At 42.3% G+C, this 26889-nt stretch overlaps 1 protein-coding gene across 3 annotated transcripts in view; it reads right to left on the reverse strand.

The window, feature by feature from the left end:
* Positions 1-737: 737 nt before the first annotated feature.
* B3GLCT (beta 3-glucosyltransferase) overlaps positions 738-26889 on the reverse strand; it is a 122169-nt gene continuing 96017 nt past the window's right edge. For 2 of the 3 annotated variants that reach the window (XM_033235881.1, XM_033235896.1), the window contains exons 13-15: positions 14789-14908; positions 8609-8753; positions 743-2789 (exon numbers count right to left, since the gene is read on the reverse strand). In XM_033235881.1, coding sequence (XP_033091772.1) covers positions 2622-2789; positions 8609-8753; positions 14789-14908 — 433 coding nt within the window. In that variant the 3' untranslated portion in view covers positions 743-2621. Of the gene's footprint in view, positions 2790-8608; positions 8754-14788; positions 14909-26889 lie in introns of all 3 variants that reach the window. The other variant, XR_004443044.1, reaches the window with a different exon arrangement.

Here is a 26889-nt window from a genome sequence, read left to right on the forward strand (position 1 = left end):
TTAAAAGTAAAAATGACATTCCAGTTATTCCACACACAAATCCCTGATATTAACATCCCTATCCTAAAAACAGCCATTTGGAAGGAAAGCCTATTTCAAAGCAAAGGAAATGTGACTAAGACAGTATCTGGTCCTGGAAATGTCAGACTCAAAATTGAGTTCTTTAGATGAGAGTCGATTCTAAAATAACATCTCTGATTTGTTATACAATAAAACATAATGGGCCGGGCGCGGTGGCTCAAGCCTGTAATCCCAGCACTTTGGGAGGCCGAGACGGGCGGATCACGAGGTCAGGAGATCGAGACCATCCTGGCTAACACGGTGAAACCCCGTCTCTACTAAAAAATACAAAAAACTAGCCGGGCGAGGTGGCGGGTGCCTGTAGTCCCAGCTACTCGGGAGGCTGAGGCAGGAGAATGGCGTAAACCCGGGAGGCGGAGCTTGCAGTGAGCTGAGATCCGGCCACTGCACTCCAGCCTGGGCGACAGAGTGAGACTCCGTCTCAAAAAAAAATAAAAAAAATAAAAAAATAAAAAAATAAATAAAACATAATGGCTTTATAAACTTTATATAAACACTGTCCATTTCTGATGGTTTTCTCTCAAAAGGGTAGCTCTGAAGTGATTATTCTCTCTTTAAACTGTATTTACTGGGCTGCTGACTTTTTTCTCTGATTTCATTCATTCCTTTTCCCCATTTCCCCTCCCCATTCCGAGTCTAGACTAATGAACACAATATTTGAGAAATATAAAACTTAGGCAAAGATCTTTTATTTGTGGTTAGGCTTACACAGTTCCAAAAAGTAAACATAATTAACAAAACACTTAAAAGTACCAGAGGAGGTGTCCCGGTATCAGTAGAAGGCACTGATCAGACCAAAGAAGAAAGCTTGACACGGATCTTCATGTACGGATGCCAGCTTCAATCCTGTCAAATGAACATGTTGTTCTCTCAGTGGTAACAGTTAGTAGGCCGGAGCAGAACTGGAGACTCTTTTCCACTGGTGTAGGCAGCCAGGGCTCTCCAGGAGTATGATTATAGATGACATGAAGGTGACTACCATGGTGGCAATGACAACAATCTCAGTTACAATGACAACAAAGCTAAGGCCATCAGTAGAGGCTTGATGCGATCTAGAAATCCTTCTGGAGCCTCTCATCAGCTGATCATCCCTGATACATCTCTTGGATGGCCACCAAATCCATTTTCACAAAACTGAATCCAATGCATTGTGTTATCACTGCAACACACACGAGTTCTGGTAGTTGCTAATCTGGAAAAATGGTAAATACTAATACTATTGCATCATTTTGGGAATGAGTCAAATCTATACTACAAGAAAAACACATGAACACACACACAGGTACTTTTGGTGGTATGGCTTTGAATTCTGTGCTTGGCTATAAAAAGCATTATAAGCAAAGTTAATGAATAACAGTTTTTATTAAAAAGAAAAAAATAAGTAATTTACTATACCAAAATCAGTTTAAGACATATTAAATCAAATTTTATGCAAATACCTTTACAAAAACTGAATTATATAATTAAACAGAGTGCTTTTTTATACATTAATACTGAATATGTTAAGTTACTATATATTAAAGATATAATTTGAAAACTAGAGCTGTTTCAAAATACTGTGTTCAAATGTCATTCTTTGGGGACCCAGAGAAATTGCCTGATCACCATGTTGTCATTCCACAAGGGGTTTCTCTTCTGAGTCAGGAGAGAGTCATTAAGTAACATTAAGAAAAAGAGTAAAACATAAGGTCCAAATTTAATTCACTTCCTGAGACTCACATAGAGCTTGCTGACTTGAACAAAACACATCAACATTGTTTTAAAATATTGAGGACACTATTTTGTGGCAGCATCTACTACACTTTCATGTTACAAGCAGGCCATAAAGACAGGGCTTCAGGGAGAAACAGAACACAAATGAACTTCTAAAGCAATACGAAGCTCTAGCAGAAGACCTCATTCTCTTTATGAGGCACAAATAGCAAAAGAAAAGATAAAACATAACCACCATGATTACAGACTTCAGGGGATTTCATATCTAGAGTTTCATGATGTTTTATGTACAGTATTATTCCTTAACATAGTATTATTCCTACTGAGTTCCCAGGAAATAATTTTCATCATCAATAATATGGTTTAAAAGTTCATACCATTGGTAATATCCATGTCAGAAGACTTTCACTCTTCTTTTTATATATACAAATAGAACTGTAGACAGTCACTCCAGGCTCATGCTCAACTGAAACTTCCATTATAATGAAGAGACAGAACAGGAAAGGGACTTCTGGTATCATTTATTTTCCTGTGGCAATAATAAAAACTGCTGTATCACAGTTCATAGAATAAACAGTCATCACTAAGTGTTAAAACAACTGCGTAAGTCAAAAGCAAGTGATTTTTCCCAGAAAAAAAAAAAAAGTTTCTCCTATGACCCCTTTTCTTCCTCTGTCAAAAAATACCACACATAAAATCTCCCCCTAAAGTCAGGAAGCGTCCAATGCCATGTGGTAGACATGAGCGTTGTGAGCAGAGCACAGTGGGATGAGGCCACAGTCTCCAGTTCATTCCCTGCGCAGGCTGTGCTCACAGGTCACCCTGCTTTATAACTCCTCTCGAAAACCTTTCTGTGTCTCCTGCCTGGCTTTGGCTTCCTCATTGGGTGCCAACCATGTGAAATACACCTTCACTGGATCGATGTTCCAGTGTTTGTGGAACGATATGGGAACTTGATGAGAAAGGTAGTCCTTAGGGTAATCCACTGGCCGAGCCTGCAGGAAAAAGAGAGAGTTAGGCTTCCTTGTTGATTGAAAATAATTTTGCTGCAGAAGAGCATCTGAGTTTATAAAGTGGATTGCTTTACTTCACTACTTAATATTGGCTATGGGAATCTAAAAGCAAAAAGGAAACTCTTTTCTGATCTCTTTCTTCTAACTCCAGGTTCTTTGCTTTTGTGTCTCCAATTACCTTAATATCCCAAATGCACTGCTTTTTGCTTCTATGTTCCCTAGTCTTGCCTCTGGGAGATTCCTGAACCATAGTAATAAATACAAAAAGCTTTTTTGGTAAGCCATTTAAGTTACTATTATCACTTCTGCACAAAGACAGAAAAACTGTTACGTTCCAGGTACTTCTAAGGAAACTCTGGCCATATGTGGGTTGTGGGGGGCCAGAAGTAGGTTGTGGGGGGCCAGAGCAAAGATTTCTCAGATTTCCCTTGGCCTGTCTACTGCTCTAATGTGTAATTAGGTGACGTCATTCGAAGAAAGAAAACAAGGAGCTCACTGGGGAGAAGGATAACGTAACTCATACTCTCTTCCTGCCCAAATATCTAGTCTAGTTCCAGAGGTGTAAATGAGGTGTAAATGAGAATTGCAAGTAACCCAAAATTGTCTGCGAAAGGACCTAAAAAGTTTTTATATTATCTACATTGCAACATTTTTTAGAAGTTAGAAAATAAAACTTAAGCAGAACTAGATACAGGTTAGAATAAGATTGAAGAAGTAACCTATAGGGTTAGAAAGAAACTGAAATCAGATACTATTTTGTTTTCTCTAAGCAAAGTATCCAGTTTCTCTTGGGAATCACTTTTTTTTTTTTTTTTTTTTTTGAGATGGAGTTTCACTCTGCCGCCCAGGCTGGAGCGCAATGGGGCAATCTCAGTTTACTGCAACCTCTGCCTCCTGGGTTCAAGTGATTCTCCTGCCTCAGCCTCCTGAGTAGCTGGGATTACAGGCACGCACCACCATGCCTGGCTAATTTTTTGTATTTAGTAGAGACAAGGTTTCACCAAGTTGGCCAGCCTGGTCTCGAACTCCTGACCTCAGATGATCCACCCGCCCTTGGCCTCACAAAGTGTTGAGATTGCAGGCGTGAGCCACTTTGCCCGGCCAGTATTCACCTTAAATTTGTTTATTAATTTATATAGGCCTTCTGTTTTATAAAGTAACTCATTAGGTCATCGATACTAAAACTGTCTTGACTATCAAAACTAGATGTGATGCATTTTAAAAACAAGCCTTTTGTAGGCTACTATTTTATTATAGTCTGCCTAAATCTTTGATATGAATAAACTCCCTTAAATGGCTTACAGAATACCTTTGTTAAATTTTATCTCATTTAATCCTAGAAACAACCTTGTAAAATGGACAGAATATTATGGTTCACTTCCAGTTTACCGCTGAGGAAACCGGAGCTCCCAGAAGTAACATGACTAGCAAACACTGGACTAGAGACCAGAGAGAGGTGCTGAGCCCAGGGCCAGTGCTCCGCCAGGGCACGGGCTGCCTCTGCTCGAGCCGTCTCACCACCGGCTGGGTACACTCAGCAGCCCCTGGCCTAACCTACCTCCACCAGCACAAATACACTATTCAGACGAGTGTTTCAACAATAATATCTGTGGAGAAAAGGTCAAAAGAATCTAAGGGGAGAACTGTCACAACTGCTATTTTTAAGAAATTGTAACTGCTCATGGAGTTAAAAATCTAAAAGGAATTTTAAAAGGAAAAAACAGTGAGATAGACAAAAAATACACACTGGTAATAGAGTTGGGAAAGGTCTGAGTATTAGGTGAAGGAATTCATTTATTATACGATGTTTCTTTGCAAGGCCCTCTGAGAGAGTTTACTGGCAAGGAAGAAAACCAAAGACAGACATCCTCTCAATTCCGTTAGAAGATAATTCCACAATGATCCCAGAAGAAAGAAAGAGTAGTTCCCCCTTATCCATGGTTTCACTTTCTGAAGTGTATCTCACAGTCAATTTTAGTCTGAAAATGTTAAATGGAAAATTACAGAAATAGACAATTCCTAAGTTTTAAGTTGTGGGCCCTTCTGAGTATCAGGATGAAATGTGGGGTGTTCCACTCCATCCCACACTGGACATGAATCCTCCCTTTGTCCAGCATTTTCATGCTGTCTACACTCCCTGCCCCTAAGTCGCTAGAAGCCGCCTCATTATCCAGTCCACTGCAGCAGTATCACAGTGCTTGTGTTCAAGGAACCCTTATTTAAGAATAGCCTAAAGCAAGAGTAGTGATGCCGGCATACGGTTATAATTGCTCTATTTTATTACTGTTCATCTCTTACTCTGCCTACTTTCTAAAGTAAACTTGATCATAGGCATGTAAAGTATAAGAAAAAACAGTATACGTAGGATTCTGTATATCCAAGGTTTCAAACATCCACTGGGGGCGGGGGGAGGGGGAGTCTTGGAACGTACCCCTGTGGTTAAGGAAGGACTACTGTAAAAGCAATGGAAACAAATCCTTGCTTGTTTTTCACCTTTAAAAATGAACTGTTGAAGACAGAAATGCATCTAAAAGGAAAAAAATAAACCGTAACATTTTTTCCCTCGATGAATGCAGATTCTAGAAGTGATTCACTGCATTTCAGGGAGCCTACGCATGCATCAAAAGAGCTGGCTTATTAAACATTACAATTTGCTGGTCATTTTTGACAAACGAGGTCATGGAAAAGCATTAGACAAAACTAGAAAAGTGAAATACATCCAAAATATGGTATCTTTAATACCAAGAAGTCTATGCAGCCGCTAATAATCATATCTCTATGCCCAAAACGCCAAGAGGAAATCCCAAACAGGAGGGTGAGGGGTGAGGAAGAACTTGAGGAACAGAGTGTGGTAGGCATCTGCATACAGGAAGAGATAGGACTGAAACTGCATAAGAAAGACCTACAGCCAGGCGGGCGTGGTGGCTCAAGCCTGTAATCCCAGCACTTTGGGAGGCCGAGGCAGGTGGATCACAAGGTCAGGAGATCTAGACCATCCTGGCTAACACGTGAAACCCCGTCTCTACTAAAAATACAAAAAATTAGCCGGGTGAGGTGGCACACACCTATAGTCCCAGCTACTCGGGAGGCTGAGGCAGGAGAATTGCTTGAACCCAGGAAGCAGAGGTTGCAGTGAGCTGAGATCATGCCACTGCACTCCAGCCTGGGTGATACAGCAAGACTTCATCTTGAAAAAAAGAAAAAGGAAGGACCTCCTACATTGGGCAAAATTAGAACTTTTCATCTGTAAATACTGGAGCACACTAAACAGGGCAACAAATGGAGACTAAAATCACATTTCCTTAGATAAATGCATTTTTATAACTGTGTTAAAAAAATGATTTCCATACCATACAGTTCACCCACCATCATGGTGGTCTAAAACTTTTTGGGATATTTCCAGAGTTGAGCAACCACCAACCATTGCACACTGCCATGTCCATTAGTGGCACATAATTTTGGAAGAACAGAAAACCACATGCTCTAGGTGCTGTACTTTCAACAAAGGTGGGAAACACTAGGTATTCCCTGGAGTCCCCTTCTAAATCTGTGAATTCACAGTAACTTTCTCTAGAAACAGAAGAACTGTGGCGGCCCAGACAATTTTGCATTTGAGACTGTTTCCAAATGCCCACTCTGGCTCTAGGTCATCAGGATTCTTACGTTTTATCTCTTTGCCTCATATTTCTTTGTGAAGATGAACACACACAGTTTGGACCAGGGTTTAAACACTATAAATGGAAAGCAATGTCCAAATCGTGATCAAACTCTCTAAAAGAGGCTTAAGAATTGGAAGATACAGGCATTACTGGTTGGGGAGGATAGGTTTTAAACATATTTTACGATTTTAGAAGAGTTTAAAATGTATGTGAATTAGGGAAATCAAGGGTTCTGAAGTGGGGGAAACAACAACCTTTTTTAAAAAAAAATTATCTTCAAAGGACTTTTGCCTATAGATGATTTTCCTTCTTTCTTTTCTCCTTATCATTTTATTAGCCAATTTATTCTCCCCTAAATGAAAAGGGCTGCTATAAAAATCTAAGACCTGTCACACTAACCTTGATAAATTCTTTCCCTTATACGCTAACAGTTTTAATTACCCCTTTTATTGCGTGACTGAAACACCATGAAACAGAGCGAGAGAGGGAGCCGCAGAGAATAACACTTTCTTTCCTAAGTCTTCCTAACACAACACAGGCTTAAAGCGGGTAAGACCTCTCAAAGTCCTAAAGGACAAATAAGTATCTTCTAACTGACATCATGAAGGAGGTTTCTCATACATTTCCTTATATTAAAGGTCTATTTTTATGCTCTGTTATTGTCTCAAGGATACAAAAATGGATTCTGCCTTTCCTGATGATGCACTTTCTTAGTCTTATTCGAGTTGTTTTCTATAGTACTATTTCTGACATGCTAAGTTTTCTATATTGCTATGATAATGTTTGCTACTGGTTACTAAATAAATAAAGCATGGGCCAGGTGCAGTGGCTCACATCTATAATCCTAGCACTTTGGGAAGTTGAGGTGGGAGGATCGCTTGAGTCCAGGAGTTTGAGACCAGCCCGGGCAACACAGTAAGACCCCCATCTGTATAAAAAAAAATGTAAAAATTAGGCATGGCGGTGTGTGCCTATAGTCCCAGATACTTGGGAGACTAAGGCAAGAGGATCATTTGAGCCCAGGAGATCAAGGCTGCAGTGAGCCACGTTGCAGTGAGCAAGACCCTATCTCAAAATAAATAAATAAAAGTAAGTAAATAAAGCATAAAAACTGTATTTTCAGTATAAGAGAAGGCACCTAAAATACATATGCATACACACTTCAAGTTTCAAAAACTTTAAATTTCTTGAAGGAGGATATTAGATGGGTATGAATCTATGTTTATTTTAAGTTTGTGAACATCTGCTATTATTCTTAGCAGAAAATTCACTGACTTGGTTCGTAAAAGATACTAAAAATAATGCAGGATTTCCTTCTCCAACCCCCAAACTGCAATATGGGGAGGCTATAAGCACTACCCGTCCCTGGTAAATATAAGCTCATCTCTTCTGTTCCATAACCCCAAGAATATATGCTTATTGAGATACCCAACTGCAATTTAATAGATTTTAGCCATTCAGTTTAATGGCAAGTGAAGGAGAAAAATCTCAGTAAAAAGACAGACAGTGTAAAAACTGAGGATGGTGTAGAATTACATAGACTCAGTGGCCAGTAGGACAATATTAGGTCAGTACTATGTATTTCTAGGCAGCATCCAGTAATTTTTAAATGCCACCAATCTTTCTAACTAAAAAACAAAAAACAAAAAAAGCTGGGCACGGTGGCTCACACCTGTCATCCCAGCACTTTGGGAGGCCGAGGCGGGTGGATCACTAGGTCAGAAGATCGAGACCATCCTGGCTAACACAGTGAAACCCCGTCTCTACTAAAGAATACAAAAAATTAGCCGGGCATAGTGGCGAGTGCCTATAGTCCCAGCTACTCGGGAGGCTGAGGCAGAAGAATGGTGTGAACCCAGGAGGTAGAGGTTGCAGTGAGCCAAGATTGTGCCACTGCACTCCAGCCTGGGCGACAAAGCAAGACTCCGTCTCAAAACAAAACAAAACAAAACAAAACAAAAAACCCAGATTTTCCCTGGTCCTACATGTGAGGATCCCAGTCAAACGCCACTTGGTTTTCAGTATGTTTTTGCCTCCCGTCTTCATGATGTACATGATGCAGTGTTACATCAAACAGGGTAACAGTCCTGTTAAGGATGTCTCCCACCCGCTGTGAGGGAAGAATAAAAACCATTTCCTTACCTGATGGAAGAGAGGGCTGTGTGTCACAGGGATTCCCAAGCCACTAAAGCACATTCCCAGGACCATATCATCGGGAGCATCATTGCTGTAGCACCGACATTTACTGGCGAGAAGTCTCCTGATGGCTTCTCTGCTGAAGACCATTCTAGTGGGAGCCAGAGCAGAGAAAGGGGTTAGAGCAGCTCCACAGAGACCGCTGCTGCACAAATGGGCCCCGGGAAACAGGACTCTACTCCTCCAGACTGAGAGGCAACAGCAGCTTTCTCTAGTTACTGAGCTCAGGTAAAACCCTACCTGTTCTCTTTTAGTCTTCTGGCCCTTTCCAACACTTTCGTACCAAGTTCCCAAAATAATTTCTCTTTGTTTTAAAATACAGTTTGGTTTCTTGTTTCCATTCTGATCCTAAGGTAGAAATGAATCTTTTTATATCATAAAAAGCTCAAAAACTGAGAGGGCTGAAGGAAAAATATGATTCACAAGTTCAATCTTGATCATCAAAGACTTTCTTTAAGGCAAAACTACTTAAAATTCATCCAGTCCCACTGCCACATATAAGGCCTTGCCCACAGCACTCAATAAAAGTTTGATGCATCAAACAAGCGAGAACAAAGTTGCCTTTGCAAAGACCTTCTTCCTGGGGGAGGAAACATTCTATGAATCACTCTAGGAGGAAGGAAAAAAGGACGAGCTTGAATCCCTGAATCAAAAACACTGATTCCACATGCTGGGCTCAATTCCGCACAGTTTTACCTAATGTTAGCGGCCAACCCCCTCCCCCATCCCCTGCAACAGTGCAGGACTCCCTCCCTGCCCTTGACTAGACAAGAGAATTTCTTTACATAAGATGTTGTAACAAAATAGGAAGGTATAAAAAGAAACGAAGTTCCTGTCAACTACAGAGAAAGGAAAACTGCAAGTCTGAAAACCCACCATAAATTGCCTTTCTCTTAGAAAGCCTGCTGTCCACAGTGAAACCTCCCCGCCACATTTTTTGTGGCTGAGTGGAACTCCTACACCCAATCGGCCACGTTGAGCTCAAGCTACTGATTCTGGGAAAAGAGCGTACATGAGAAGATGGGTAGACAGTAAATAGTAAAGATGCTTTTTTTCTTTTGTCAGCATCCAGTAGAATGAGAAAAATGAGAAAGACTTTCATTTTTTTGATCCGCTCTCTGAAAAACTACCTTTATAGGAAGATGAAATGCGAGCATGAACTTTTAATTTGTAATTATTTTATACTTTTGCCTACACATTAATTATCTGCATAAACTAAGAGAATATGAGCCGTCAATAATACTTGTTTATTAGCATGCTGATGAGTTCTTTCCAAATAAGGTTGCTCGCCAAAATGGAAAACTACCAGTGATATCCTGGTTGGAAAGAACACTTGTCTGCTCTGGCCACCAACTATTAAATGTTAAAAAGATGTTGAAAGGCTACAGGATTATTTTATTTCCTTCAATATACAATATACAAATGTCTAAAATAAGAAAAACTGAAATGAGAGTCTGGGACTTGCCCAAGAACACAGTGCAGAGCAAGAAAATGTAGGAAGGGAACATGCATGAGAAAACATGCCTGCCCCTCCCGGCCTTCAGCCAATAAACAGGTCATGGTGGTCTCTTTGGGTAACACTTCCTGCTGCCTCTTCTGAGGACATTGCCCAACGTCTTATTCTGGTGTAGTCATTTGCTCCCAAGGCTGCCAAAAAGGCTGATGATAGATACCCTAAGCACAGCTTCCTACCTAAATGCACATATGTAAATAAGTATTTTCAAAAAGAAATGGTCAAAACATCACATGTTCTCACTTATGGGTAGGAGCTAAGTTATGAGGATGCAAAGGCATAAGAATGATACAACGAATGAACTTTGGGAACTCAGAAGAAGAGTGGGGATGAGGGATAAAAGAGTACACATTGGATACAGTGTACACTACTTGGGTGATAGGTGCACCAAATCTCAGGAATCACCACTAAAGAACTTACTCATAAAACCAAACACCGCCTGCCCTCAAAAACCTATTGAAATTAAAAAAAAAAAAAAAATTCAACTTTTCTCCAAGTACCAAAACTTTCATGGAGTAAGCAACAAAGTGAAAAACAGACACTTGGATTCAAATAGTACAAAGGTCTCATGCTCCAAATAATGCAAAATACCTACACAGAAACCACAGGAACCTGCATGTCTGACTCGGCTCTGTCAAAACATCCTTACCTACGACAGATGGTTTAAGGTAGTGGTTTTCAAAAATTTACGTGACTGTGACCCACAATTAGAAATCAAGAAACGAATTTCACATTGCAACCATTTATGTTTGGTGTGTGAGTCTGCATGGGTATTTATAAAGCTGAAACAAAAATGTCACAAACAATACCCACCCTTATGACATGGAATGAATGCACTCTGATATTTTCCATTTTATTCCATTCCACTCAATAGTTCATTAACTTAAAATGCTAGTTATGGTCCATGAATTGGTTTTACAAGCCACTGATTCTGACTTGCTGTTAAAAGGCATATTGGTTCTCCAGCTAGATAGAGCATCAGAAAATTCTACTGTAATACTAGAGAAACTAATCAACATTACGTCTTACAGCTTTTATCAAAGGTTGACGTAAGAGACAATCTCATGAAGAATGTTCCTGCATCTTTGTAAAAGCGCTATTAAAAACAGAACATCACATTGGTCAATGTTAGTTATATAAAGATCAGTGCCTTGTGTTCATGGATTTGTTTATTCGTTTATTCCCTGTACCTTGAAAAACATGAGTCCTTATGCTAAGAAGTGAGGAAATAATGAGAAATGAAACACACAGGTACTGCCTTCAAATAATGCATAATTTAAGTGGAAAATAGAAAAGTAAATAGGCTATTAAATGATAATGGTTTGCATAATATGCTGTGAAAGTACATTAGAAATGCACTAAACCCAGATTTGAGAGGCTAGACTGGGCTAAAGGCATTCAAGAGTAAATGGTGATAGCTATGGTGAGTCCAAAGAACAAGGAGGAACTAGACAGGCAGAAAGTTGGGGAAACGGTGCTACACAGAGACCAGCAAATGTCATATCTTGGGAGGAGAGGAAAAAAATAGTGCTTCAGAGAAACTGAAACAAGTTCAGCAAGAGTTCTTTAAGATGAGGGTGTAGATGGATGAGGCTAGAAAGGTAAAACAGCATCTGCCAAGATCATGAGAGGTCTTATAAGCCTTGGAGTGTGGACTTGATCCTAAAGGCAATGGGAGAAGTTCTACTGCCAGTTAGGATATCAGAGGATGCAAAGCAAAAGACTTTCATGCCAGGGTAAAGTAACACTCAAAAATATTCAAATAATAGGAAAATCATACGTAATTATGAAACTGAAGAGAGGTAAATGCCACGAAGCCTAGATGAATGAATTGCTAGGGGGGTAGCAGGCCAGCCATGGCAGCTTTCAGTGGCAAACTGGGCCTAGTAAGTAGGTAGAAAACAAAACTCTTCTTGGGCCTTTGGGCCCAAAGCAGTGGCCTCAGCAACATCCAGGGAGGCTGTTAATCAGGCAAACCAGAGATGATCAAAACTGAGGACTCATCCCAGATCAACTTGACTCTTATTAAAATCTGAATGATCATCTCTTCGTCTTAGGTGTCAAAAGTAGAAAAAGGTTCATACTCTTGGGGAAAAATAAATACAATGAGAAGCCACTGACGGCATCTGAGCAGAGGGGAGAGAGGACTAGATCTGCTTTTAGATAGGACCCTTTGACTACAGTGTGGACAACAGCATGGAGTGCAGTTTAAGACAAAAAAGTAGGGAGAACAGGAGGCTGTGGCAGGAACTCATACAGGAGATGACAGTGACCTGGTTGAGATTACTGGAGGTAGAGAGAAGTATTGACGGAAGAGCGATTTAGGAAATAAAATGGACAGGACTGGGTGATTCAGTTGATTGCAGGGAGTGGGGAAAGAAGGAGAGAAAGGGTAAGAGCTGACTCACAGACTCCTGGGATAAGAACTCATATATGCCAATGTCTTCCCTAAGAGGGGCACATTGGAAGAACCAATCAGGGGTTACAGTCAGAAATGACAAGGTGCTGTGTGTGATGTGTCTGTCAATCAGTCAAGTGGAGATGCCCTTTGAATCTATGAATCTGGAGGCCAGCAGAGTTCTAGACTGGAGAAAGAGTTCTGGGTACATTCAGCATCAAGCCATACGATCATCCAGGGACAACACGGGGTGAGAAGGAGGACTAGAAAAGATGCCTGAGAAACATAAGACATTGAAGGGATAGATAGAAACAACCAAGAAGGAATGACCAGAAAGAAGGATGAATAAGGACAGGATGCTGCTCTGGAAAGCAAGAGAAAGGAGTGTTTCAGGTCAACAGTCACCGGTGTTAAAGGTTGCTAAGAGGTGAAATAGGATAAAAACTGCAAATTATTAATTTGATTTAGCTACAGCAAGGTTGCTGGAAACCTTGGTGAGATAGTTAAGGAGGCTGGGAGTTAATGACTCTTAAAGGGCTGAGCATGGAGCTGAGAAAATGGAGATAGAGTAGTGAACTCAAGATGTTCTGCAGGGTAGGAAGAAGATGGCATGGTGGTGGTGAGAAGTTTTAAGATGGAAAAACTAGAGGTGGTGGGAAGTAACCAGGAGCAAGGGAGACGCTGAGCACAGAAGAAGTGAGAGGTGCCACTTTGGTGGTCTAGCAGGGCCTGCCAGGGGCAAGGGAAGGGGGAGCAATGACAATTGTGCAACGTATTTGCAAATCTGGCACTGGCCTGTGAGCTCCTGTGGGGAAGGGCTGTGCAGCTTTCATCTGTGCATTCCCCGTGCCTGGCCCACACAAGGCCAGTTGAATGAATGAACAACCAACTGGGATGATGAAAGGCAATGCTAGATAGGTAAGGTAAAGTGAGGTTTCAGAAGGCCTTGAGTGCCAGTCTTGGAAACAACAGCTAAATCCAATACGCAATGAAGACAACAAAATGGTTTTCTTGCAGAAATCACATAACAAGTCACTTCTGTTTTAAAAATATTATATGAACACTATCATGCTATAAAGTATATAAACCCATATACAAATAACAGGGCCACTTTCAAAGTGGAACATCCTGGCTCGATGGGTGCCATGCTCTGATCCTTAATCGGCCCTAACTCTTCACCCAGAAAGCCCAATGCATTACAGTAAGGCTGCAAATAGCTTGAACCTTTTTTGATAAGGAGGTCAACACTCCTTGGGCTTACTCTAGTGTCTTTTCAAAGGCCTCCCTGGACTCCCCCTCCTGTTGTTATTGACCTCAGGCAGATGCAAGTCATAGACTAACAAAGATCAGCACACATGCTCAGGTTTGGTTATCACTGTAAAAGAGCCACCTCCATAACCCTGTTATCTTCACCACTGAATTGGCTAGACCAAATCAGGATGCCTGTCATGTGACTGTTGAGAGCCTGCAGGTTCCTGTAGGAATTGTTCCAATCTAGGGAACTGCAAAGTAGGAATTTAAGGTCCTAGCCCTCCAGAAGCGTATCATCCATTAGATTATAAACTAGAATACTGCCTGGCACACAGCAGACATAAATATCTACTGAATGAATTTAAATGACTACAGTTGATAAGATTTTGCCTACACGCACCAATAGTAAGACTATAGAAGTAATAGGGAAAACTGCTTAATTGATTCACCCATATAAATCAAGTTAAAATCTTTCTTCATAAGAGATTAGGCAGATGCTTCATTGAAAACACTGATTTTTAACTGTTATTTAAAACCTATAAATCCTACACAAATATCACTTAATTGCCTAAGTAAGCTTCTATACTTTCCCCAAAGGTGATTTATTAAGCATTACATAATTTAATAGTCTAATGGCTTATTCTCTCAGATTAAAATCTATAACCAATTGCCTTCTCCATTTAAACACAATCAAAACTAGTTGGCTACCTAGAAGCAACCATTGTTAGGGACATTCTACCAAGTATGACATACTTTTTTGTATCATTTCTTCAAGGGCTAAAATATTTACTGTGTGTTCTTTTAATATTTAGCAAATATAATGTTCACTTTCCTATCATACTAACAACCACTATTCACAGAGTACTCACATATCAGTATAGATCCCAGTGCCAGAGACCCACCTCTCAAGTGGAAAAGACAGTTTATGTTCAAAGTAGTCGAAGAAAGCTGTGATCATAGTTACCCTCCTCCTCCCGTGATGTAGCTGTAGCCGCCAGTGCCCAGGCCGTAGCCGTAGCGCTCTCCCAGAAACACAGGCTCGCCGGAGTCATAACAGCTAAGCAAGTGCTGGAGCCTGGAGATACTGAGATGCCAAAGGGAACACAAATCATGATTATTTGATTCAAATGTGGTTACGGAATAGTTTATGGTTCTTACATCCCACTCTTTATACTGTGTCACACTAAACTGAAATAGTTAAGAAATCTGAGTGACTTATAGAATGAATAAAATTTTTAAACAACAAACAAAAAAAGAAAATGCATGAACACTGCACATTACTGGGAACAGAAGAGAAACTGAGACACGAGTGGCTTGTTCCTCAGTTTTTACAAGCCCCTGCCATAATACGGCTGCCTGATTTGTGTGGTGAGAGCGGCAGGTTACTGAAGTGAAGTTGGCCAGTGTGCTCTAGATCTTATTTCTACCAGTCCTGCTTCCAAGTGAGTGTGAACTAATTCCTCACATCTTTTCAGATGAACTTGGTATTTAAGAAAAAAATTCCTGATGGAGCCACTGAGATGCAAATGCATGTTCGGCCCCTGGCTGGCAGGTGGGGAAGAGAATTTCCCCACCTAGGGTAGCAGTGAGGCCACCCTAGAAATCCTCAGATAATGGGCACAATCATGCTTACGTTTCCCTCAACAAGGCCACCCAAATCTGAGAACTTTCTGTGTCTAATTGCTTATACTTTTGAACACCTTTTGGCCCCTATCTGCCTTTAACACACGTTAGCAACAATAGCTGACAAAGGGCAGTGTATTAGCCTGGGTTCTCTAAAGTGAGACTATCCATGAGTTGGTCATAAAAATGCCTGCAACTGCAGTTGCTGTTCGGATGAAAACAATGAATTTATAGGAAAATAAAATCAAAAAATAACTTTTTTAAGTAGACACAAAGGGTAGTGCTAAGAAAGGCTATTTTTTCTGTTTTAAGAACTTACACCACTTAAGAAATGTCCCTTCCACCTATAAGCCTGCAAAATCAAAAGCAAGTTAGTTACTTCTAAGATACAATGGGGGCACAGGGGATACAGGAGGTAAATATTCCTGTTCCAAATGGGAGAAAATGGCCAAAACAAAGGGGCCACAGGCTCCACGCAAGTGCAAAACCTGGCCAGGCAATCATTAAATATTAAACCTCCAAAGTCTCCTTCATTCCACGTCTCACATTTAGGACATGCTGATGCATGAGGTGGGCTCCCAAGGTCTTGGGCAGCCCCACCCCGTGGCTCTGCAGGGGACAGCCCCCGTGGCTGCTTTCACAGGCTGGTATTAAGTGCTTGCGGTTGTTCAAGGTGCACAGAGCAAGCTGTCACTGGATTTACCATTCTGGGGTCTGAAGGATAGTGGTCCCCTTCTGAGCACTCTACTAGGCAGTGTCCCAGTGGGGACTCTGTGTGGGGGCTCCAACCCCACATTTGTCTTCTGCACTGCCATAGCAGAAGTTCTTCATGAGGGACCCACCCCTGCAGCAGACTGCTGCCTGGACATCCAGGTATTTCCATACATTCTCTGAAATCTAGGCAGACGTTCCCAAACTTCAACTCTTGTCTTCTGTGTACCTGTAGGTCCAATGCTATGTGGAAGCTGCCAAAGCATGGGGCTTGCACCCTCTGAAGCAAAGGCCAAGCTGTATCTTGGCCCCTTTTAGCCATGGCTGGAGCTGGAGCGTCTGGGACACAGGGCACCAAGTCCCATGGCTGCATAGAGCAGTTGGGCCCTGGGCCAGGCCCGTGAAACCATTTTTCCCTCAGAGGCCTTTGGGCCTGTGATGAAAGGGGCAGCCATGAAAATCTCTGACATGCCCTGGAGACACGTTCCCTATTGTCTTGGTTATAAGCATTCAGTTCCTTGTTACTTATGCAAATTTCTGCAGCAGTGTTGAATTTCTCCCCAGAAAATGGAGTTTTCTTTTTTACCTCATGGTCAGGCTGCAAATTTTCCAAACCTTTATGCTCTGCTTCCCTTTTAAACATTAAGTTCCAACTTCAAACCGTCTCTTTGTGAATGAATATGACTGAATGCTTTCAGAATAAGCCAGGTCACCTCATGAATGCTTTGCTGCTTAGAAATTTCTTCCACCAGATACCCTAAATCACCTGTCTCAAGTTCAAGGTTCCACAGATCTCCAGGGCAGCGGCAAAATTCCACAAGTCTCTTTGATAAAGCACAGCAAGAGCGACCTATGCTTTAGTTCCCAATAAGTTCCTCATCTCCATCTGAAACCACCTCAGCCTGGACTTCACTGGTTAAAACTATTCAACAAGTTTCTAGCAAGCTCCAAACTTTCACTCATCTTCCTGTCTTCTTCTGAACAATCCAAACTGTTCCAACCTCTGCCTGTTACCCAGTTCCAAAGTCACTTCCACATATTTGAGCATCTTTTCAGCAACACTCCACTCCTGGTACCAATTTAATGCATTAGGCCATTTCACGCTGCTGATAAAGACATACTCAAGACTGGGGGGAAAAGGTTTAATTTGACTTACAGTTCCATGTGACTGGGGAGGTCTCACAATTATGGCAGAAAGCGAAAGGCACTTCTTACATTGTGGCAGCAAAAGACAACGAGAAAGCAGCAAAAGGAGAAACCCCTGATAAACCCATCAGATCTCATGAGTTTTATTCACTATCATGAGAATAGCATGGGAAAGACCAGCCCTCGTGATTCAATTACCTCCCACTGGGTCCCTCCCACAACACGTGCGAATTTTGACAGATATAATTCAACTTGAGATTTTGGTGGGGACACAGCAAAACCATATCATTCCACCCCTAGCCCCTCTCAAATATCATGTCCTCACATTTCAAAACCAATCATGGTTTCCCAGCAGTCCCCAAAGGTCTTAACTCATTTCAGCATTAATTCAAACGTCCACAGTCCAATGTCTCATCTGAGACAAGACAAATTCCTTCCGCCTATGAGCCTGTAAAATCAAAAGCAAGTTAGTTCTTCCTAGATACAATGCGGGTATAGGCATTGGGTAAATACAGCCATTCTGAATGGGAGAAATTGGCCAAAATGAAGGGGCCACAGGCCCTATGCAAGTCCAAAATCCAGTGATGCAGTCGAATCTTAACTGTTCCAAAAGGATCTCCTTAGACTCCATGTCTCACATCCAGGTAACACTGATACAAGAGGTGGGTTCCCATGGTCTTTGGCAGCTGTTCCCCTGTGGCTTTGCAGAGTATAGCCTCCCTCCTGGCTGCTTTCACGGGCTGACATTGAGTGTCTGCAGCTCTTCCAGGCGCATGGAGCAAGCTGTCAGTGGATCTACCATTCTGGGGTCTGGAGGACAGTGGCTCTCTTCTCACAGCTCCACTAGGTGGTGCCCCAGTAGGGACTCTGTGTGGGGCTCTGACCTCATAGTTCCCTTCCCCACTATCGGAGGTTCTCCATGAGGGCTGCCATCCTGCAGCAAACTTTTGCCTGGGCATCCAGGCGTTTCCATACATCTTCTGAAATCTAGGCAGAGGTTCTCAAACCTCAATTCTTCTGCGCACCCACAGGCTCAATACCACATGGAAGCTGCCAAGGCTTGGGGCTTCCACCCTCTGAAGCCACAGCCTGAGCTGTACCTTGGCCTCTTTTAGATATGGCTGGAGTGGCTGGGATGCAGGGCTGCAAGTCCCTAGACTGCACACAGCATGGGGACCCTGAGTCCAGCTCACAAAACCACTTTTTCCTCCTGGGCCTCTGATGTGGAGGGAGGGGAGTGGGGGAAGGGGCTGCCGCGAAGGTCCCTGACATGGACTGGAGACATTTCCTCCATCTTGGGAATTAACATTAGGCTCCTTGTTACTCACACAAATTTCTGCAGCTGGCTTGAATTTCTCCCCAGAAAATGGGTTTTTCTTTTCTATAGCATAGTCAGGGTACACATTTTCCAAACTTTTATGCTCTGCCTCCCTTACAAAACTGAATGCCTTTAATAGGATCCAAGTCAAATCTTGAATGCTTTTCTGCTTAGAAGTTTCTTCCACCAGATACCCTAAATCATCTCTCTCAAGTGAAAGTTTCACAAATCTCTAGGGCAGGGGCAAAATACCACAAGTCTCTTTGCTAAAACAAAGCAAGAATCACCTTTACTCCAGTTCCCAATAAGTTCCTCATTTCCATCTGCTATCACCTCAACCAGTAGTTTATTGTTCATATCACTATCAACATTTTGGGCAAAGCCATTCACCAAGTCTCTTGGCTAAAGTTCCAAACTTTCCCACATTTTCCTGTCTTCTTCTGAGCCCTACAAATGTCTCTAAATTATTCACCAAGATCTCTTTTCTCACAGAGCAACAGTAACATTAACAGTTCTGGTGTCTCATTTTTTGGTGGGAGGGATGGGTAAGAAGAAAACGAAGTACAAAGATCACCTTTCCCATCCCCACTCGCGAGTCTTACAAAAATACCCTAGCTAACAAAGCTAAAGCTGAAAGTGAAGAAAACACATTTAACATATGAAAAGAAACTCTGACCAGTGAAAAGTGTCCACAAGACTTCCAGTCAGGTTTATATCTGTCTGAAGATCAAGGCCTCTGACAATGTTGATGATTTCTGAGTGACTAGAAAATGTTCTTTGAATACTATCCTGTTTTCAGCATACACGGTGACTCTAGGACTGCCTCATAATAAGAGTGGCGGAAAAATCTGGTCTGCTGTTCTCTACAAGGAGTTTGCTACTAACCTCTGCTATTCTATCATTGGTTTTGTTTAGTTTAGTTGCCAGTGAGTTTCTAACTTTTACTTCTTGTAGATAGAGCTGGTTATATTTTTCCAACTCAGTTTTATTAGTCTTATGGAAAGTTTTCATTTTCAAGAGTTCAGATTTCAGATCTTTCTCAACTCCCTCCAACTTCTTATAGAAGCAATTTTATTCTCTCTTAACTAAGTTTTCTCAAGATGCTGCTTATGTCTGCAAAGATAGATTTTCTTTTAACTTTTCTACTATATCTTGTTTTCTCTTTCTTTGGTCTCTTTCTTGTACTAAATTTGTTTCCACATTCTTGTTGTACTAAATTTGTTTCCATATAAGTTTTGGGGCTTTCTGTTTTTACTCTGTAGTCAAGATAATCCCTCTTTTACAGACTACTGCTTTCCAATGTATTTACTTACTTTATCTTACTCATCCTAATACATTTGTTTGATTTACTTCATTTAACACTGTGTTTGGCTTACACATAGAGTATCCTTGACATAAGTAACTTCATCTCAGAAAAAGACTCCATCTTACATTTCATTAAGCACTTTGCCAACAGGGACCAGATGTTTTACTTGATCAATAAAGACTCTCTTCAATTAAATGAGGACATAACCAAGCACACTCCTCCATTTTCAGTCCTCACCAGAGGACTCTGTGGCCATAGAAAGAGCAAGACTTCAGCAGCTCAAACGGCCATCTTAACTGACAGTCTTGCTGTCACTTGTGATAAGCACCTGGTATCTGCCACTGAAGACTCTGCCCACATCAAAGTCTCTTCCTTGCAAGACTGAGGGACTGCCTGGCCCAGAACAGGATATTCTTTTTGTCAATGTCTCCCTCCCTGGAGTGGTTCATTAACCCTTTTTCCTATCCCCTTTTTCTTGATGTTAAATGTTAACTTTGTTATGGGGAGTTTAATCTATAAAATTATACATTAAGTATACTATTAGGGTTTGCAATATTGACTCACTTGTGGAGTGGCTTGAACCTATGTGCCTATGGCTCTACCGACTGAAAAGGAAGTAATGAGAATCAATTCCTTGGGAACTCCATGTAGCTCATGGCTTTTGTGGCTGAAATAGCATCAGTAGAAGTCTGACATTGTTGAAAGACATAAAGACATGTGGACCTGGTTATCCCTGACCTGGTAGTGTCATGCATGAGGGCTTAGGTTTCTTTATACAGATCCTAAAACCAAGGTCTTTTCTCTGAGAGCATCACTTGCATGATGGAGATCAATTTCTAGGCTACCGAACTTACTTTCAGCTTTAGAAAGTGGTTGAGAAAGAATATGCTTGCAATCGTTCAGGGTAGTCGCATCAAAATTCACTGTGTCCTACAAACAAAACTACTCATCTCTTGTTCTCTGGTAAGCAAGTTCTAGGTCTCTTATTGATGTGTGACAGATCATAATCATGGAGAGCAGCAGCCAGTCTAGCATGGTGCAATTCAACTCTGTGTCCAGGCTTTCCTTGCTGTGTTTACATTCTCTAGTTTAGAATTGAGCATTATATTCTTGCTGTCAGACTACTGAGCTGTCCACTATCCTGGTGTGATATTATGATTATATACTGATATGGTTTGGCTGTGTAAAAATGGACGAATACATATATATTGGTTTTCATCCAGAGTTCCTGGCTTTTAACTCCCATAGTCCTTGTTAGTCTTTTGTTATAATGCTGGGTTGCTTTATTAGGCCTCAGGAGCAGATCTCAGGAAACAGTCTCTCTCTCTGACCTTCTCCTGTTGACACAAGATTCTTTCAGTGCTGCTTCACCAGCCAGAAATCTCTGGTTACCCAGCGGCACCTCTGCTCAGGGCCTCACTAGGCTCTGGGCTTGCCACTAGACTTGCTCTGCCCACTAAGCCTGGCAGGCTGCGCTTAGCTGTTACCAGCCTAGGTTCCATGCCTGCTGTGGCTCTGTGCTCAGCCCATAGCTGGGCTGGGCATGCTGAGACCGGCTTCTTCCTTGGGTGCCAGCATCTGGACAAGGGGTGGGGGACACAGCAGAGCCTGAAAACTTGGAGATGCCAGCAACTGTGGAACCCCAAGGGTTGTTACCCTTTTGCTCAGGGAGTCCTAAGCTCTGAGTCCCCAGGAAGCATTGCAGCTTGTTCTTATTATAGCTCATTCATTCCTACCATCTGCATGCTTCAGTGAAGGGGGGCATGTCCCAGCTCATTTGGTCCTGCCGCCCCACTTCACTCATGGCTTCTGGGCTGGCCCAGCCCCATCACTGCCAGTTCTCATCACGTGGGGCAGCTGCCTGGCACCAGCAAGGGGTGAGAGGATTACAGTGTTACAGCTCCGGCTCAGGAAATCCTGAGGTCTAGGCCCCCAGAAGGGTTGCCGCTCTAGTGAACGGGAGTGCGTCACCGCCCTCAGCTCAGTGAGCCAGTCAGGAAAGTGCTACAACCTTTTTCACTCCCACTGTTCAGCGGGTCCCAGGTTCTTGTCCCACATCCAAGAAGAATGAGGTTACACACACACACACACTGGAGAGTAAGCCAGGTGGGGTATGGTTTTATTGAAGGAGAGAGCAGCTCTCAACACGAGAGGGGACCCAAAGTGGGTAGTCCTTTGTGTGACAGGGTGCCGTAAGGCGGGTAGTCCCAATATGTGACTAAGTCTGGGGTTTTTATGGGCTCAGGATCATGAGTGTGTGCTGACTGGTCCATGAGTGGGCCTGGGAAAAGCACCATTTGATTAGCTAAAAGGCACTGAGGAAGTTCTCACTCCTGGCCGTGGACTCTACCCTGAGCTGATAGCCTGGCTGTCATGCTTCAGTCTGTCTTTGGCTTGAAGGTTGGGTTTCACTGGGGACCTGGCCCTTTCTGCCTAGGAATTTGTGTGCCTCTTGCCGCTATCAATGTCCTTATACCTGCCCAAGGTAGGAATTTAATCTGACTGTGGGTCAAAAAGACTCTAATTCCAGAGACTGTCCTGCTCCATAACTTAGAGGAAGAAATACTACACAGAGAGGGCAAGAAAAGTCGAATAAGGAGGTCTTTCTGGGTTTAGAACATGTGCTTTTTGTTCAATCACATTTTTACATGGTTGCCAATCATGCCTGTATAAGGAAACCTCCATAAAACCCCCAAAGGACAGGGTTCCAACAGTTCCTGGATAGCTAAACATGTAGATTCCTAGGGGTTGAGCACCCAAGGGGGGCACAGAAGCTCCACATTTCTTCCCCCATACCCTGCCCTACATATCTCTTCATCTGCATCCTTGATAATATCCTTTACAGTAAACCAGTAAACATAAGCGTTTCCCTGAGTTCTGTGAGCTGCTCCAGCAAATTAAAGGAACCTAAAGAAGGGGCTGTGGGAACCCCAACTTAAAGCCAGTCAGTCAGAAGATCTGGAGGTCTGGACTTTTATGACTGGTGTCTGGGGAAGCAGTCTTGGGGACTGAGCCCTCAACCTGGGGGATCTAAGGCTATCTCCAGGCAGATAGTGTCAGAACTGAACTGAATTAGAGCTGACACCCAGCTGGTAGAGGACTGCTTGCTTGCTGGGGGGAAGAAATTCCCACATATTTTGGGGTCATAGAAGGCTTCCTCATTGATTGTGGTGGTATAAGAATACACACAAAAAAATGTTCTGAGAGTTGTTCAGGAACAATTGGTGTTAGTGAAGTGGGATTAGCTAGAATGGCTCAGGTTCAGAGAAACATTTGGTTTCAGAAGAGGAAGACAAAAGGCTAGGGGATGAGAAACCCTTGATTCCTGGGCGGCCAAATGATCACCCATGACATGGAGCCACAGTGCTCTGCTCAATTACTAAAGGTAAAAGTTACCAGTGGAACTTTGAGATGGAGAATTGGTTCACCAGAGGCACAAGAAAATGCAAACTAATCAGAAAAAAGCAAACTATTCAATCCCTTGATACTGTTATCCATATTAGCTAAAATAAAATTAAAAGAGAGTGCTGGGTTAGACCCTGATGCTACATACACCAAGCTTAGATTTCAGTGAGTCTGAGCTTCAACCACTAGCCTCGGAACCACCGCACAACGGCAAAATTATGCAGGAACAACAGAAAGTACCTCTCAGACCTGTGGAGATCAAGAGGGTAGTCAATGTGGGAGAAGGGAAAAACCAAATAATTATTGAAACTAGAGGGTATGGTGTAAAGGAACACTCCATTTTGTTGATCTGTATCATCCGCTTCCTGAGGAACCTTTATAAAAATGGATTATGAGAATAACTAATTTAGGGGCAGTATCTTTGGTTTTGAATGCTGCAGAATGGAAGAACATGTCTGGGTTGATGAAGGACCCACAGCTCACTGCTGAACAACTGCACATGGGTATACATAATCCAGACACACAGGAGGTTATTCCCAAGGGAATAGCAAGCCTGGTGGACTGAATAAAAGTCACTGTAAGATCTGTTTACCCTGAGAAGGGGGACTGCCAGACTCCACCTATAAATGCCAAATGGAACACCCCAAATTATGCAGCGGATACATTTCATGTGTAACCCATATGGGACTAGCTTTATGATAACTGGGATATTCACCCACTGAATATGCCCGTTATCCAGGCCATGGTACATGCTGTTGTTAAAGGGGCCCATTTTGTATGGGCACCTCCTACAACAAGCTTACTGCTGCAAAACCAAGACTGTTCCAGAAGCCTTATCAAATTTGCTGTCTAAGCTTTACCTCGACGTATTGCAGATGCTAATAAAAACATTAGACTAATTAACAAGAAAATGATGAAGGGGAGAGGGGAGCGTCAAAGGACTCATCCTGGGAGGTGGAAATTTTTAAATGGTTTGTAAGAAATAAGATGAATAGAGAAAACATTGATAGGAGTGAAAGAGGAAAAAGAAAGGGGAGAGCCATGGAACTCACCCCAGGAGGGGACATATATAGGTAGTTATTAAAAAATGGAATGAAGAAAATAGAAATTGATGGGGTTAAAACAAAGGTCTTAATACAACATTATTGAAGACTGAGTGGAGGAAAGGGACCCCCAGCTGATCTCTCAACATTTAAGGGCCCAAACCAGTTTGCTGTATTTCCCCCAGTTTGGAGAATTTTAAAGACAAGAAGATAAAGATTAAAATGAGAAACCCAACCTAGAATTACCTGTTAGACTGGTTAATCAAGGTAACAACTAACAGAGAGGCCAGGGTCTCCTGGCGGGACTCCAGACTGGAGATTCAAAGCCTTTTGCAAAAGACAGGGTAAAATGATCTGGGGATAAAACAGGGAAATTCCTGGGACTAGAACATAAAAGTGTAAGGGTTGTTAGGATTATGAAAGCTGGCATATTTGAACATACTTCATGTGAAATGGTTTTATCTCTTTTACCTGATTGCATTATGGGAAGAGACATTTTATCTGACTGGGAAATGTTCCCCCTATCCAGTACTGTAAAACAGAAGGTATGTAAATCCTTTGAGCAGTATTAATGGAACATGCTAAAATCGGAACCAGTTAGGATTGCCCAGGCCCACATAGTGCAGAATAGAAACTGAAGAGCTGGTGGGGACAACCTCCCCATTTGATATAGCCCTCTGCAGAGTACCTCCTGGGGCTCATGGCAAAGGTTTGTGAGTGCCTCCCAGCAATGACAATTAGGACTTTGAACTAGAGAATTTCCACTTGAAGGGCATTTACTTCCTTGCTACAGGACATTAATTGAGGCTACACCTATGACTGAAGGACATAAAGTGATCTTGATGAAACCCCCTTTGCAAAGATTATGACAGTGAGAGAAATTTAGCTTGACTGACTCCATCTTGCTTCTAGTCTCACAGACTGGCTGTCTTTACTCATTCCTGGGCATAGGTCAAGCTGATCATGGCAGGAATTTAGTTTATAGTTGGAAGCAAGGATGCTAACAGTCTCTCTCTAAAGCTAATCTCCTCCTTGCTCAGAGACCAAAAACTAATGAAAGACCACAAGATTATGATCAGGGGAGGGGCCTGAACTTTGCTAAAGTGTATTTTTTATCATCCCTTACTGCTCAAGAATCATGTAGACAGAGGTCACAAGACTTGACATTTCCGCAATTGCTCCTATAGAAAACATTACTATTGTAGAACCCAAGACTGGTCTTTTGAGATGTTTTTCAGATTTCTGCCTTCTGGCAAAGAACTGACCCCACTCAGACCCATGACTCGTGACTCAATCGGTCCTGTGGTCCCCAACCAGAGGCAGATTCAGTGTACAAGGACCGTTTTCCACATCTCTACGACTTCATTCCCAACCAATCAGCAGTAACCATTTCCTAGCCCCCTGCCCACCCATTAACCATAAAAATCCTAGTCTCTGAGTTCTCAGTGCGACTACTTTAAGTAATAACTCCAGTCTTTCCACTTGGCCAGTCTTGCATTAATTAAACTCTTTCTTTACTGCAGCATTAGGGTCTCGATGAACTGGTTTTATCTGTGCAGTAGGCAGGAAAAACCCATCAGACAATCACAATTATACCTGAAATGCCCAGGCTGTTTTGGGTGATGTCAGAGAAACACTCTAATAAGGGAGGCAATGCCCAAATGAGTTCCATTATAAAACAGAATTTGTATGGGATCATGCTACCTGGGGAAAGCAAGGAGGAGACCCTCACAAACAGAGGGCCTCTTTTCCCCTAAAACTGACTCTGGAGCTATGTGAGGAGCCACTGGATTCTACAGTACCCTGTAAGCAGCTCTTGACTGATCAACCAAGAGCTACTTGGTTTGAGGATGGCAATTCCAGGGTAAATGAACACCATCCTGTTTGGAAGTTGCTATTTTGGCCACAGGAGGTAAGAACAATCTTGGTGGGCTATATTGCATGCATTTTCCTAACAGTAATGGAAGAATTGAACACTGATAGAAACACCTGTGTTTGGGATTTTACTTACTCATAGGCAGTGAACAACCACCTGCCCATACAGTCAGGCAAGAGGGCAACGGATACTTGGTCTATTAAAAGGATGCCCATATGAAGCATGGCCCCATGGACACTTGAGGGGTGCATTAAAGCAGAACAAATTAATGTCAATCAGAAGAGCCCCTTTCCAGGTCTGGAAGGTGACTGGAATTGACAAGCAAGTATCCCTGTGTACTCCCTTGAGGTGGCCACCTGGATCCATGAAATTAGTGGATATGGGGGTACGGCAGCAGGCAGAGATGGGCTGAATCTAGACATGTTCCTTTTGCATCCTCTCAGGCACAAAATGCCAATAAGAACTGCTCTGTACACCAGCAAAAAAGACAGAGACTGATAATGACTATTGGGCAGATTCCCTGGTGCAAAGGCCCAAAACAAAGCTGGCAATACAGAGACTGATGCGAGTGGCCCTATGGGGCTACCAATGGGTCTTGACAGGAATAGACACTGACTCTGGCATGGCTTCTGCTTAC

Source organism: Trachypithecus francoisi, unplaced genomic scaffold (genome assembly GCF_009764315.1).
Source record: "Trachypithecus francoisi isolate TF-2019V2 unplaced genomic scaffold, Tfra_2.0 Contig01461, whole genome shotgun sequence".
NCBI classification, from domain to species: domain Eukaryota; kingdom Metazoa; phylum Chordata; class Mammalia; order Primates; family Cercopithecidae; genus Trachypithecus; species Trachypithecus francoisi.